Source organism: Neltuma alba, unplaced genomic scaffold (assembly GCF_004799145.2).
Source record: "Neltuma alba isolate B1F8T4 unplaced genomic scaffold, ASM479914v2 tig00011304_pilon, whole genome shotgun sequence".
In the NCBI taxonomy this organism is placed as follows: domain Eukaryota; kingdom Viridiplantae; phylum Streptophyta; class Magnoliopsida; order Fabales; family Fabaceae; genus Neltuma; species Neltuma alba.
The window spans coordinates 1,171,222-1,186,680 of NW_021636013.1; the positions used below are offsets into that span (position 1 = coordinate 1,171,222).

The 15,459-nt window shown below is 33.6% G+C and overlaps 1 protein-coding gene across 1 annotated transcript; it reads right to left on the reverse strand.

The window, feature by feature from the left end:
* Positions 1-1,150: 1,150 nt before the first annotated feature.
* On the reverse strand, positions 1,151-4,842 carry LOC114711676 (uncharacterized). Its single transcript, XM_028896094.1, has 3 exons — positions 4,687-4,842; positions 3,752-3,924; positions 1,151-1,469 (listed from the first exon to the last, which is right to left on the reverse strand). Exons 1-3 carry the CDS (start codon positions 4,840-4,842, stop codon positions 1,151-1,153), a joined length of 648 nt encoding a protein of 215 aa, XP_028751927.1.
* Between the last annotated feature and the right edge of the window lie 10,617 nt (positions 4,843-15,459).

Below are 15,459 nucleotides of genomic sequence, written 5' to 3' on the forward strand. Positions count from 1 at the left end.
GTCACAGACACCAACATAGATGTCTACTTCAGGATAAATCCTCCTTCTGACTATTCATCATTTAGATTTTGCATAGTTGCTTTCCCAGTCTTGACCCGTTAGATCACATCATTCTTGACCATGGGGTTTAGGCTAGAGTAGCTATCACTAAACCAAACCCCTTGTGATGCTATCTAAGTCTTAAAGGCATTATGAAAGGTTTATTTCCTTTTTGGGACTTACACCGTAATGGATCAGGGGTCTTCCATCTACGCTCCATGTTGCAGATTTGAGTGAGCTCATGTAGTATGAATTGCATGCTACATTGCTCGATCCACTAAGTGGAGCATGTCGCTTTTGGTTTTAGTAGCACCATACAGACTTAAGTTCCAAATGCACTCCAACATTTGAACCAGGAGCTTTTTTATCACAACTATATATGATGTCTTACAAGTAAAAAGTTTCTCATCTAGCTACAGGTCTCATGGATTACACATTATCCATGATTCGACCCAAACTTTTATAGGTCTCATCTCAGTCTAGTTGATGCGATATTTGTGTAGTGATTCTTCTCTACCATCTCATGGTGATCATCTGCTGTCAAACCTTTTATATCCCATGAGAACACAATGAGGCAGTTGCTCATGTGAGTAAGCCAATCTTGTGACCTGTACGACATATTGGTGTTGTATACCTCGTGCCTATGCATGTATAAATATACAAATGTATACACAAGAAAATTTCTTTGAACTAGATAAAATGCATTGAATTACTAAGTAAGAGGAAACAAAAAGAAAGTTCAGTATAATATGTCTTGTGCTTGCGTAATTGAACAAGAAAAATGATCAAAAAGAAAAAGAAGTTCAATACATCATGCTTTAAGCATGCCCAAGGCCTTTACATGCTTGACAAAAGGATCTCTAGCTATAAGCTTGGTTAGGGGATCTGCCAACATCTTATGAGTGGACAAGTATTGAACTGTCACTTGTTTCTTAGCGATCATATGCATTACAAAGTGATATTTTATGTCTATATGCTTAGTACGATTGTGGTACTTAGGGTCCTTTGCATAGGATATCGCTGCTTGACTATCACAATGAATTAGAGTTGGTCCCTCACTACCACCATGGATTCCCAATCGTACTAAGAATCTTTTGAGCCATACAGCTTCTTAGACAGCTACAGAACATGCTACATATTCTACTTCCATGGATGAAAGAGACACACATGTTTGTTTCTTGTTGCTCCAAGAGATTGCTCTGTTGTTCAGTAGGAAAGCATAGCCTAACATCAAGTGTCTCTCATCCAGGTCTCCTGCCCAATCAGCATTGGAATAACCCTCCGCACGAAGGCCGTTTCCTTGATAGTGCAACTCATAGTCCATGGTTCCTTCTAGATATCTCATAATCCTCTTTATAGCTTCCCAGTGTTTTACTCCTAGATTGGATTGGAATCGGCTCACAAGTCCAACTGCGAAGCATATCTCCCGCCTGGTACACAACATAGCATACATTAGGCTACCAACGGCACTCGAGTATGGGACTCTCTTCATGCGTTCTATATCGTATTTTTTTATAGGGCGCATTTCCTCACTTAGGTTATGTCCCTTAACCACAGGGGTATCCATAGGCTTACAGTCTCTCATATTGAAACGCTCAAGAATCTTTGCTATGTATGCCTTTTGTGACAATGACAGTAATTTTCTAGAACGATCTCTTCTTATCTTAATGCCTAAGATATATTCTGCTTCGCCCATGTCTTTCATCTTGAAGTTCAAGGATAACCACTCTTTGATCATCTTTATTAGTTTGAGATTGTTACCAGCTAGGAATACGTCGTCGACGTAGAGGGATAGAATGACAAAGTTATCTCCAAACCACTTGATATAAATGCAGAGATCTTTCTTGATCATTTTAAAGCCATAGGAACTTATAGCTTTGTGGAACCTTAAGTACCACTGCCTAGATGATTGCTTGAGTCCATAAATGGATCTCAAGAGTTTACAAACCTTTTGTTTGTTCCCTTTCTGTATGAAGCCCTCAGGCTGTTCCATATAGATTTCTTCATCTAGTTCTCCATTCAGGAAAGCAGTTTTTACATCAATATGATGTAACGCTAAGTCTAAACTTGCTACTAGAGCCAGTATTAGTCGTATCGAGTTGAAACATACAACAGGTGAGAAGGTGTCTCCATAATCCACTCCTTCCCGTTGTGTATATCCTTTGGCAACTAACCTTGCTTTGGGTTTATCAATTGATCCATCAGCCTTACTTTTGTACTTGAGAATTCACTTGTTCCCAATTGCCTTCCGGCCAGGTGGTAGATCAACTAATTCCTATACTTGGTTGGACTCCATGGAATCTATTTCCTTTTGTAAGGCCTTTTGCCATTTTTCCTTAGCAAGCCCTGTTAGTGCTTCTTTAACACTTACGGGGTCTTCTTCATCGTTTTATGGACTAAAGATGAAGGTTGCTCCTTCAATTGAGAAGCGTCTCCTAGGAGTTTTATCTCTGTTACTTCTTCCAAGTAGGGTTGCTGCAGGACTTTCTTCCTGTGGCTGAGTTAGATCTTGTTGTGAAAATGATTCAACCCTCCCACTCGGATTAGTAGACTAAGGAATACTTTGTTGTACCTCATTGCTATCATTCTCATAAAGACAGCTTGTTCGATCAATACTCCCTCTGCTAGGAAATTTGGTTTCTATGAATATTGCGTCCCTTGACTCTATCTCAGTCACTGAGCCCTCATCATTTTCACTAATAGAGACATACGCCTTAGAGTTCTCCGAGTATCTTATGAAGATACACTTTTTGCCCCTCGGTTCTAACTTGTCATACTTATTGGAAGAATCACGAATGTAGGCCATTGACCCCCATGGTCTTAGGATGATTAGATCTAATTTGTGGTTTGTCCATGATTCATAAGGGGTTGTTGTGACTGATTTAGAAGGCACTCGGTTACGTATGAATGTGGCAGTTAAAAGAGCATCTCCCCAATATGAGGTTGGAAGCTCAGCTTGTGCCATCATTGATCTAACCACATCGAGAAGAGTTTTGTTTCTCCTTTCAGCAACTCTGTTTTGTTGAGGAGTGCCGGGGATTGTTAGTTGCCTAATAATACCACTTTTTTCACAAAGCTTCTTGAACTAATCAGAGAAGTATTCTCGATCTCGGTCAGTTCTTAAGGCTTTGATTCTTGAACTTAGCTGATTTTCCACTAGATTGAGATTTCTAAAGCACTCTAATGCCTTAGATTTGTGAGAAATCAAGTAAGTATAGCCATATCGAGAGGAATCATCGATGAAGGTAATCAAATACATGCTCCGTGACGTGCCCTAACACTCATTAGTCCGTAAATATCAGAGTGTACCAGTTTAAGAGGGTGGTTAGCCCTGGTTGCCTTTCCGAAAGGTTTCCTTGTGCTCTTGCCAGTGAGGTAATGTTCATATAGAGACATTTTCTTTTTAGACACGTTTCCTAGCAAACCCTCTTTTGCCAGTTTGGTCATGCGTTTTTGACCAATATGTCTTAATCTAGCATGCCATATATCGTAATTGATATCAAAAGAAAGTGCATAGCAAGAACTACAAAAATTGTCATTGAAATTCTCTCAAACAAAGAAACCATCCGAAACATAACCAGAAACTGAAAAATTGGTCCCATACGAAATGTCTACTATGAAATCATGAAAAAAGACATTGAAATGAAATTTAACTAAGGAAATAACAGACACAAGATTTCGTCGGATTTCCAGACCGTAGAGGACATTTTACAAGACTAGGGTTTTTCCTCCATGTAGGGTCAGCTCACAAGTACCGATCCCTTTAACTTCTACTCTCGCATTGTTTCCAACATAAAGCCATCTGCTTCTTGCTGGTAACTGACGAAATTCTGTGAAGTTGCCACGATCCTTGCTCACGTGGTTTGTGGCCCTTGAGTCCATAACCTAAACAGGATTAGTTTCAGCAATAAACGCAGTGCTAGAAACATAAGAGAAATGTATCGAATTTAAATCCAATACCTTTTTCTGCTTAGGGCAGTCCTTGGCATAATGCCCCTTCTGTTGGCAAGCATAGCATTTCATAGTTGCTATGTTCCACTTCTTTGCAGGTTTCTTGCCTTTCTTGAAGGAATTCTTTCCCTTCTTCACTTTAGGGCCACCTTTCTTATTTTGAGAGCATTTACTTCTCTTGGATTGGTTTTGGGAGGCTGACCCTCCTTTTCCTTCAGTTAAATATGCCTTACCGACAGGTTTCACAGTTTTCATTCGGTCATCCTCCAGTTGGAGGTGGCGAGCTATATCAATAATGGTTTTTATACTCTCGTTATGAGTAATGGTATGCCTCATGGTGTCCTAACTTACTGGGAGAGATCTCATGACATCTTGAATCTGTTGCTCATCAGATAAGGCGCCTCCGGCTTCCTTAAGCTCCCTGATCATGTTCTGCATTGCCCTTAGGTGATGCCTTATGGGAGTGTTAGGACCCAACTTGAAATTGTTAAGTTTGACGGTGAGTCTCCTAAGCCTTGCAGTAGAGGTACTGTCAAATTCGGATTTCAGTGCCGCCCACATGGCAGAGGTGGAAGGGTGTGTTTCGAATTGCACCAATACATCATCAATCATGGCACTTAGCATAGTAATTCTGGTGATGGTATCCCTTCTTTTCTAGCCCATATAGCCGTCCTGGTCCCTTTGTGATGCATTTGCCTCATGCTCTGAAAGAAAAGTTGTCAACACATCAGTGACTTCTTGTTCTTTGAGGACGTATGATATCTTACGATGCCAAATGCTGTAGTTATCTCTGTTTATCTTGTCACCTCCTATGAGGTCAGCTATGATGGACTTGATTCCTCTTTGAGACATCATGCTATCACATAGACAACAATACATTTTAGTATGGTATGCAACATACACGTTATTCAAGTAGGTCATAGATCGTTCGGGTAAGAGTCTTGCCATTTTCATGATTAGGAGACAATTAGGTTGGCTCCCATCCCATTACTCCTGGTTAGCCTCTCACTTTTCTTATCTCTGACTTTCCTTGAACATATCCCCAATTTGAGTTTTCCTCATGAAACTCCCACTCAAATAAAGCATTTATAATAATAATAAAAAACTTTATTAATGAAGCATAAATGCTTACAAAGATTTGGATAATTCAAAAATACAGTCTCAAAGAGTAAATAAAATGAAAAAGGAAAAATAAACATGAACAAAAACTCATTCGTTTATGATGTATTTTATCATGGGTTCTCTCAAACTCTCTTTAACGTCTTTCCAGTATCTACAAAGATTTTGTTTAAAAAAAATCCTTCACTAAATATGTGTCCCCTCCTTGCCAGTTCCTCTTTGTATTGGATTACAATGTTTGAGAAAAAGAGTGCATCTTGTTCATTAGTAATTTGTTTAGCATAATAACTCAATTTTGAAAACAGACATTTTTTATGCTTGTATTCATCAGCATGCTTTTTTGCTATTTGTTTAACTAAATTTATGTCTTAAGTCTGCAAACTTCTTCCTCTTGTTGATCAGGAACACATTTCCTTTTACCACTGCTCCCCTCAAGTACATTAGAACTCACTCATGATTGAGGTGTTTTTCTTTTATTTGTACTTTCTTCAGTATAATTATTTGAAGACTTTGGAGCATCAGAAAGAGGAGAATAACTTGGATATATTTCAAAAGAATGGTTAGACTTTGAGATTGCCATTTCCCAAACCAAAAAAAATTTAAGTTAAGAAAATATAAAAATAAATATTTAAAACATTTATTTGCTATTTTTCATACCCAAAAAGTCATTAAAAATAAGCACATAATATATCAATTGTGGCTTATAGTTTTAGAAATATTTCAGGCTAAACGGGGTCCAAAATAAACCCTCACGCGCCCTCACGCGTCCTAAGAAGCATTCCCAAAAAAAAATTTTAAAACAAATAAAGGGGGGAGGGTCGCCTACTCTCGGGATTCGACCTCTCGCCGTCACCAAACCTATTCCATTTGATTCCTCACATCTTAAGGAGTCTATACATGTGCTTTTTATGAGCAAAGGGACCCTGGGTGGACTCCACACGCCCACTTGGTGCGTTTTTAGAAAATAAAATTTTTTTTAAAAGAATATTTATTTAAAAAGATTTTTTTGGGTCGGGTCGATCCACCGACTTGACTCCATGGTGAATCCGGGTTGAGTTAACGTGGAACACTGCGTTTCATGACAACCCAAAACGACGTCATTTTGGGCTGTGGAGGTCATCCCTGACCTCTAGCTGGGTTGACCCGAACCCGGCTAGAGCTCCAGTGGGTGTGTCATGACCTGCCAACTTCCAACCTCCATAACTTCCACCTCCGAGCTTTGTTTTACTCGTCTATGAACTTGTATTTTCGTGTTCTACTACTCTATGGGTTCATTTTCTTCAAAAAACATCATTTTTAAAGACCCAAAAACTTGTTCATATGGCCGACGATGGAGCTTTTGAAAAATGGATTTCATGACGTTTTTGATCCATTACGGCATTACATATAGTATTTTCGAGCTTCAATTATATAGTTAGGGTATATTTTTGAATTTAACTCACAAGTATATGCTCATTCAAAATTAAAAAGACATAAGGGCATACTAACAGCGTAGCGGAAAATAAAAAAATAGAGCCTGAATAATATATGCATACGTACATATATTTAAAGCCTCAAAATTATCGTGGCTCTGATACCAATGTGAGAATAAATAGAGAATAGATCAAAAACGTATCGGGTCGGATGTTAGGTCAGGTCGGTCGAATCCTCCTAGCTCACGCTTAAACTAGACTATAAAAGTCTAAACTGTTGAGTGCATAGCAGAGCGCGCACCTCTTTGCAAGAGAAAAAATAAGAGAGAGAGAAAGAGAGAGATAGTAGGAAAGCTCAACTACTGGAGTAAACTGGACTGATGGGTGGAAGCATCTATTTATAGCTTTTGTCAGGAGTATTTTGGGAAGCCAAAATATCCACTAAGCCCATCAGGTTAAATATGAGTTAGGATATATAAATATATCCTTATCTCATAATATCATGATAGTTGAATTCAAATCCAGAATCAATCACAATTAATTTTAAATATATATACTTAATATATATTTAATCTATACAATATAAATTAATTAAATTTATATATAATATAAATTAATTAAATTTATATCGTAACTAATTTGGATTTGATTCAGGATGTTTGACCGAGCCAAACATATTATAATCTTACTTGGATATTTGACTGGTATATTTTTTTAATATCCAGTCAAATAGTCTGGCCTATCAAGGGCGGATCCAAGCCCACAAGCCCAGAATCCAACAGTTACCATCATGCATGTACACATAAAAATTATAAGACATCTTTTTGTTCCTCCATTTGGCATTTAGTTGCTATAGCGATAAGACAAACAAAAGTAAAGAAACTTTCCACGGGTGAATACACTAACGCCTTCATTTAAAGGTGCATGATTAATGCATGAACTCAGTTATATTATTGTCTTTGTTACTATATTATTCTCGTCATCTTTATTCGATGTGCTCTTACACGATTCTCCATTTAATTATAATCATGAGATAAGGTCATCAATTGATTGAGTCACTTCTTAATGCATGATGAATGCTTTAATTATCAAGAAAAAGGAGTGAGCAGATTCTTCTTTCCTTTCTTCATTCCTTTCCTTTGATGATTCCAAATTTGGAGGGCTGTGTTATACCTACGTTGCAGGAAAGTCCTCATTATTGAATTGTCACGTTTATTATTAACAAGGGAAAATGACCCGAAAAAAAGACCATGTAAATTACAAAATTCCAGATCAGTATTATTCATATAAAAATGTGTTGTTATTTGTAAATCAAGTATTGTTAGAACGGTAATGAATCATGATTTAAAATGTAGTCATTCTTTGTCATTCTTCCTATTAACAATCAATATATAATTATATGCTTAGTGGGAGACCCACAAGTCACGAACTACATTATCAACCCATCTCTTGATTTCATTTTTTTAATCAATGTCTAAGAATTATCTGTACCTAGTTTTTATTAATCACTTGATGATTTATAGCCATCATTATTGGACTCGTTCAAGTTTTGATTCTTGCAATTTTTTGTTTGCTTGTAATTGTAATAATAACGTAGCGTGTTGTTTACCCTTTTGTTGTTCAGTTTTTGTCAAAGCCATGTTGCAGAGATATGAAGAAGTACGTATTAAGTGAAAGTAATAGGAACGATACAGCACAATACACATTAAATGTGATAGATTCATAAATTTTAAACATTTGGATATAATATATAAAATAAATTAACCCTGCCAAAAATGATAGGCAGTGTAAAAGAATATTGAATTTTAAACAGTCATTTTTCCCCAGTGAACAGCATCTTTTTTTTTTTTTTAACCAGCAGTGAACAGCATCTTGTGTTTGGAGATAAGGTGGGGTAATATGTGCTCCGAATCGGCTACATTTTATTCATCCTTGTCCTTTCACACAGTTATTTCTTCAACCTTTAGAAATTTAGGTCCTCATTTTTCAAAACTAGATTGCTTTAAAGTAAAAAGCTAGATCATATAAGATCTGGAAAACGGAAGTTTAACTCACCATAAAAGTGACGTTTCTACATGTTTTACCACAGCATTATATATCTTCGATCGTGACATTCCAGGAACAACTTTTTTTTTTTTGGGGCGTATTAGAATTTAGATTCGACAAGGAAAGAAAATAACAAAAGAAGAATTAGACTTTACAGCTCATTAACCTCAATCATGTCATCTCACTTTGGAAACTATTCAAAAGGACTGAAAGAAATTAGATAGTGTCGAGTAATATTGGTTGGGGCGAGTTTTGGAACCTAGTATGAATATAAAAACTCATGTTGGAAGGGCTTTTCAATAATTATGGAGCCATGTCACTCAAATTTGGCTTGGTCGGTGATATCATACCTACATATAATATAATTTGTCACAAAATAAAAAGAAATTAAATCATGTATGTTGATCACGCTGGTCGTATCACACTCAGATTAATTTTAAATTAACCTCTATATATTACAATAATCAACCTAGGTCGATTCTCTACACAGGAGAGTCTATTTAAATTTGGTTCCTAGATTAATTAAGTGCAAATAAACAATTAAGGGAAATATAAGAACTATAAAAAATATTTTTTTGGATTTTTTATGCTATAAATGATGAAAAGGAATTAAGAAAATAAGAAAACAGCTAGCGTAGGATGATCAAGCTTCTTGGAAACATATGCGTGACTATTACAATCCAAACTATAGAGTTAGTTTATTACCCAAAAAAAAAGAGAGAGAGTTAGTTATCTACTAAGTCCCTAACATACAATACTACAAAATATTTAATTTGTAGCGGCTGTTTTATAACATTTATTTAACAAAACGCTACAGTTAATACTCATTAACTTATTAAAAAATGCATATTCTGTAGCACTTTTTTAAAAAAGTGCTACGGTTAATATGGCACTTCCTGTAATGCTTTCTCAAGGAAGGGCTATAGAAACTCCTTTTTTTATTAAAAAAATTATAAATATCTCCTGTAACACTTGGTTAAGAAAAAGCTATAGGAGATGACACTTGCTCCAGCGTTTTTCAAGTGATGTAAAATTTTTTTTCATTTTCCTCTCTTTTTTCCCCCACATTGTCGTACCTCACTACTCTTATTGCTCATCTTTACCATTTTTTCTTGCTCTCCATTTCACCACAACTCCCTTCTCTCTCCACACTCACCTCCTCCATTTCACTGCGTCCTCACCACTCTGTTCGTACCTCCTATTTCCCCTCCCCACTTCTACTTTCTATACCCATTATTCTCACCCCCTTCTTTTCATCCCCGCCCCAATCCTCACCCCATTTTCCCCTTCCTATTCTCACCCCTTTCCAGTCCCCACACTATTTTCCTTCCTCATTTCCACTCCCTTCCCGTGCCCACCGATGGTCCCCACCACCTTTCCTTCCTAACTCTCCCTTCCTTGTCGTTATCCCGACTTTCCCTCCATATCCCCTTCCCGTACCCACCTTTCCCAATCCCTATTTTTACTCCCTTTGTCCTCACCCCTCTTTTTCATCCCCATTGCTTTTTAACTTTATTTATTTATTTTTGTAAGGTACTCAATATAGCTCAACTCGATTTACAATATATTGTAGATTTCTATTTATTTTGTCCTCACCCATCTTTCCTCTCCTCACTCTCTTTTTACTTTATTTGTTTATTTATTCACAGGGCACTCAATATAGTTCAGCTCAATTTACAATACATTGTAAGTATTTTTATTTTTTTAAGCTAAAATTATTTTAAAAGCTGACAAATTTATGTTTGTTAGTAATAAATATTTTAATTTTCTTAATATTTTTATTTTAGTTGGTTAAATTTTGTAAAATTATTCATCGGTAAAAACTTGAAATATGTCAGAAAATTAATTAGATATGATTAATTGTTATCATGTTACATGTGAAAATATGTGGTAGTTATAATTTTTTATTTTCTATTTTAGGTGGAATAATATGTTGGCAAATATGGTGTCTATTGTTATGAGCTGTGAAAAAATTGATGACATATGATATTTGAATTGTTTGATTAAGTACCATTAGTTAAAAAGAAGTTTTAGGACTTAGAAATTTTTAAGTTGTTATGTTGCTAAATTTTGTTAAGGTAAAGAACATTATTTAAACTAGAGGTGTTCAAGGTTGGCCTGTCCTAAAATTTTTCAGACTGGGATAAACCCGGACGGGACAAAAAAGAGACTGGGATGTGATGGAACACGGGAGTAGGTCGTGCCATCCCGGTCCCTTTATTTTTTTTCATTTTTTATCATATTTATAGAATACATATTATCATGTTTTGTTCATTTTTTTTAATATTTGAGATTATTGTACGGAACTATAGATCCATTTATTTAGAGATTTTATATTTGTTGATGGTTTGAGACTATTAATGATTAGAATTTTCAGCAAGCTTTTATTTGGAGTTTTTAATGACTATTATATGTAATATTTTAGGCTTTTGTTTGAGGGTGTCCAAAGAAATAAAAAAGAAAACAAAAAATGTTTTTACAAGGGCTAAGCCCAAAAAACTACAATTAAAAAAAACAAATTTTATTGCAACAAGCCCAACAACTCAAAAAAATTTTTTAAAAATCATATCAGGAAGTCCCGAGCCCGTCCTATCCCACTCGAGACCGGGACAGAGCATGGGACAATTTTTTTATCCCGTACTGTTCATTGGGATAAAACCGGGATAGGCCTGTCCCGTAAACAACTCTAATTTAAACAATTATTTACATAGTTTTGTAATTTGATATTGTGAGATATGCAAGTTAAAATGGTCTACACATATGAGACAACAAGAGACCGTTTTGACATGATAAGGCTGTTCAATAGGTAAGTGTCCACCCATGCATCTGTGTGTATATTTGTATGATTGAAGAACTTATTTACTCCCAACTTCATTTTATTAGTGCGTTGATTGGCTATCGAGGTTCTACATCATTGAGTTATTCTATATCCCTTGACACCGTAAAAAGCTACGTGTGGAAGAAAACTAAGATATTTATTTAAATTTACTCAAGTTTTGAAAATAAACCATTTGCATTCATAAATTGATTTAACTATTTGGCGATATTGCTGCAGTGTTGTTTCCAACACAATAATAATGATTGTGGTTATTATATTATGAAATTCATGAAGGATATTATGACTCATGATCAAACTTTTATTCCTGATAGTGTAAGTAGTTTTAGTTTAACTTTATATTATTTATTAATTCTAATTATTAGAAGATACACGTTATGCAAAGTACACTAACAACCTGGTAAATGAAGTTATTGAAGAGTGGTGTAGATACTTGTTCCAATAATACTTTATATAAGTGGGTTGTTCTATAGTTTCTCTTCTATGTTTTGCCTTTAGTTGAGAACTAAACAAAAATATAATACTAGTAAATATAACCATCACTATTAGATATATTCATTATATTATAGAATTAGAATTAGATTGATCTTTTTCACAACTATTGTCAATATACATAGTAGTGATATGAGTTTGCTAATTAATTAGCTATGTTGTCCTCAGAATTTTATTGTATGTATTTGATCTCTGAATTTTACTAGTATTTGAGAAATTTCAATGTAAAGTTTATGTAAATATGGTTTTAAAAATTATATAGAAAATATTTTTTAAAACAATTATTCTTCTGTAGCATTTCATTGAAAAAGTGTTATAGAATATCAATTTTTTTAAACAAAAAATACTTTTGTAGCGCTTCTTTAAGAAAATACTACATAAATGATAACTTGTTATAGCGGTTTGTTGGGAAAGAGTTATAGGATCTTATATGTTTTGTAGTGCTTTCTTGACAAAGCGCTAGAGGAAGTGCTTCTTCTGAGAAAGCGCTACAAAAAGTTAACATAGTAAAAAAAAAAAAAAAATATTTTGTAGCACTTCTAGCTTAGTCCTAACATCTTTCATAGCTGATTTTAATATAGCATTTTGGAAATACTACAAAAGTGAAAAAAAAAGTTACAGTTAGCTTTTTCTATAGTAGTGCTAGTAACCTAGAATATAATTATCTTTTAAATAATTATTATTTACCACTTAGCATGTAATTTATATTCAATTTATAACTTGCTCATCTAAAAAGAACATTCAACGGAAATGCTCAGAATAAAAATCAATTATAAATTATAAAATCATCAAACCTATATAAAAAATATATAACTGAATCATTCAAATTATAAATTTGGGCATAAATCCCAAATGTTTAATCACAATTAAATCAAATAGGAATCAAAGTCTCAAACCTAGAAATTCGAACCTTAAACTATAGGGAATCATAATAACATATATAAGAGAAAAAAATTCAACTATATATGATAACTCCTTCTGGCTAGGCACATATGATGAAAGATGAAGAGGATGATGATATATGATTGTACTGTGCGTGGCCTACTCTTCAATGGCTCTTTGGATCTTCTTTTATAGCTCTTCATGCATCGTTTTTCAAGTAGGAAAGGAGAGAGCGTTAAATTCCTTTAGATAAAAGGATAAATCTTAAAATTTGAATCTAGTATGAATTAGCAATACAAAAAAAAAACAGCTCATTATCGATAGAATTATTGATGGAATTTGGAGACGGAATTTTTTTCGTTGTAAATTTCTGTCACTAAATTGTTTGTCACAGAGGTTTTCGTCACTAATTCTGTCACTAATTCTATTCCGTCACTAATCCGTTACTAATTTTAAATTTTATTATTTTAGATTATAATCTTACAACAATTTATATAACAATATAATTAAGAATATAATGATTTAAATATATTTTTAATTGTAAAATAAATTGATATATTTGTAGAATTGGTGTTAATAAAGGTATCGTTATCATTTATGTCATCATTAGGTATATACTGAGAATAGAAAGATAATTTCTTTGAAAACTTGTTTATATTTTGTTAAAATTAATTCCTCTTGATTATTAATAATAATTACAAAATATAATAAGAATATTAATAACTTTCTTATACAAACTGATATAAGAAAGAAATAATTTTATCATATGTTTAATACATTGAAAGATATAATATAAATAGAAATTCAAAACTTAAAAATGAATTTATATGAACACAAACTAATATTGAAGTAAATTTTGAATTTCAATTATTAAACAATAAAATTTAATCATGATGAAATTAATATCCATGATATAGATTAATTTTGGTCTTCTATGCAAAAATAAATAGTATATATAAAGAATTTTAAGAAAATAAATTACATAGGATACATATGTATACAAGTAGGAGAAGATTGTTTATCATAATCCATTCAAATCATTTAATTTTTTTTAATAGAATAATTTATTAGATTTTATTATAGTAGTTATTTTTTGAATAACTAGATTTTTTACTAATTATAAATGGTTTTAATCAGATATATAAAACACACATAGATAATATAATATAATTTAATATAATATATATAATTAAATTGGATATCTTATCAATGTTAATTTAAAAAATAAATTTTAAAAAATACTTATGAAAAAATTATTTGTGATTTAAAATTCAAAAGCAGTGTTATTGGAAATTAAAATTATATTAAAAATATTTTTTTAAAAAATAAAACATTATAACATAAATAGTAAAGCCTATATTTAAAAATTATTTTTTCATTAAAATAGTTATGATTAAAATTATCATATAGTTTATTTTTATTTTTTAATAATATATGTATATAATATTGTTTGTGTAAAAGAATATTATATATATATATAATTTTGTATAGTAAATCAACAGATTCATTGCAGCTCAACCAGTAAAGCCGCACATGTGCACAGACGAGGTCCTAAATTTGAGAGCCATGGAGAAGTCACTTTGAGAAGGAATTACGTGGTGGTGACATGTGGCGGCACAAGGTGGCAGTACACAAGCTAGGCAGAGGTAGAGTCGGTAATATGGGCTCAATTGGCCAAGCTGCCAAGAAGTGGCAGGTTGGATTGATGAAAATTAGACTCGTTTTAGTATGGATCTTTTGAGCTCATAACATTCAAAACTGAACCTGCGGCAGGCTAACCCTCAGGGTTGGCAGGCTGGTCTGTTTTATTTTTTTTAAAATTTTTTGCCTCCCTCAAATATAATTATATTTACTTTGGTCCTTTATCTCATTCTTATTATTTAAAATTTTCATAATGTAATATATCTTTTACTTTGCATTATGAATTTTACTTATGGCAAAGTTAGTTGAGCAAAAAGATGATGATTCTACTTATGAAGCTTAACCAAATAATTTCACATCTTCATATCATTCTTTAAATTATATCAACATTGAATGGTAGCTCATAGTTGAGCACTTGATAGTAATTTGTAACATTGTGTGTGTATTATTATTAATTTAGATTTGTTATATTTTAATTTGGGATGTATGTTTAATCATTTATGATGATATATCATGTAGGCTTATAGTAGTATTTTGGAATGTTTGAAACTTTGGATTTCATATTTTATTTATGATAATTTCCATATGTATATTTTATTTTAGGTGTTTAAGAATTAGAATAAATTTTATTAAAAGAAAACAAAAGGCACAAAAAATTTTTAAAAAAAAGTGGCGGCTTGGCTGGCCTAACCTGCTGGAAAAATATCAGCCCACCAGAAGTCGGTCTCTATAGGAACAACCCGTCGGTCCTTGAGCTCGTCACGGGCCAACCCATAACCGGGGGGTTGGCCCATATTATCGGCTCTAGGTAGAGGTAAGGTGGCAGTGACAAGTGGCGATCGTTGCTGAGATGGTAGTGACAAGTGGTTATCATCGTCGAGGTGGCAAGGACAAGTGGAGGTGGTCGTTGGTTGTCGCCGGTGATGATGTGGCAACTGGTAGAGGCGTCACATGGCATTTTTATTTTATTTTTTGTTTCAAAAATCGAGTTAGCTAGCGACGGATAAACGACAAAAAAATTCCGTCACTAATTTGTAATAA

Bases quoted from the DNA above. Each gene is read 5' to 3' on its own strand.
- LOC114711676 (XM_028896094.1), bottom strand. From the start codon at position 4,842: ATGTCTCAAAGAGGAATCAAGTCCATCATAGCTGACCTCATAGGAGGT. The intron at 3,925-4,686 runs GCAAATGCATCA...AATCCTGTTTAG, and splicing joins CTTTTCTTTCAGAGCATGAG to GTTATGGACTCAAGGGCCAC. The intron at 1,470-3,751 runs GTAAAATGTCCT...GTTGTGTACCAG, and splicing joins GGAGGAAAAACCCTAGTCTT to GCGGGAGATATGCTTCGCAG.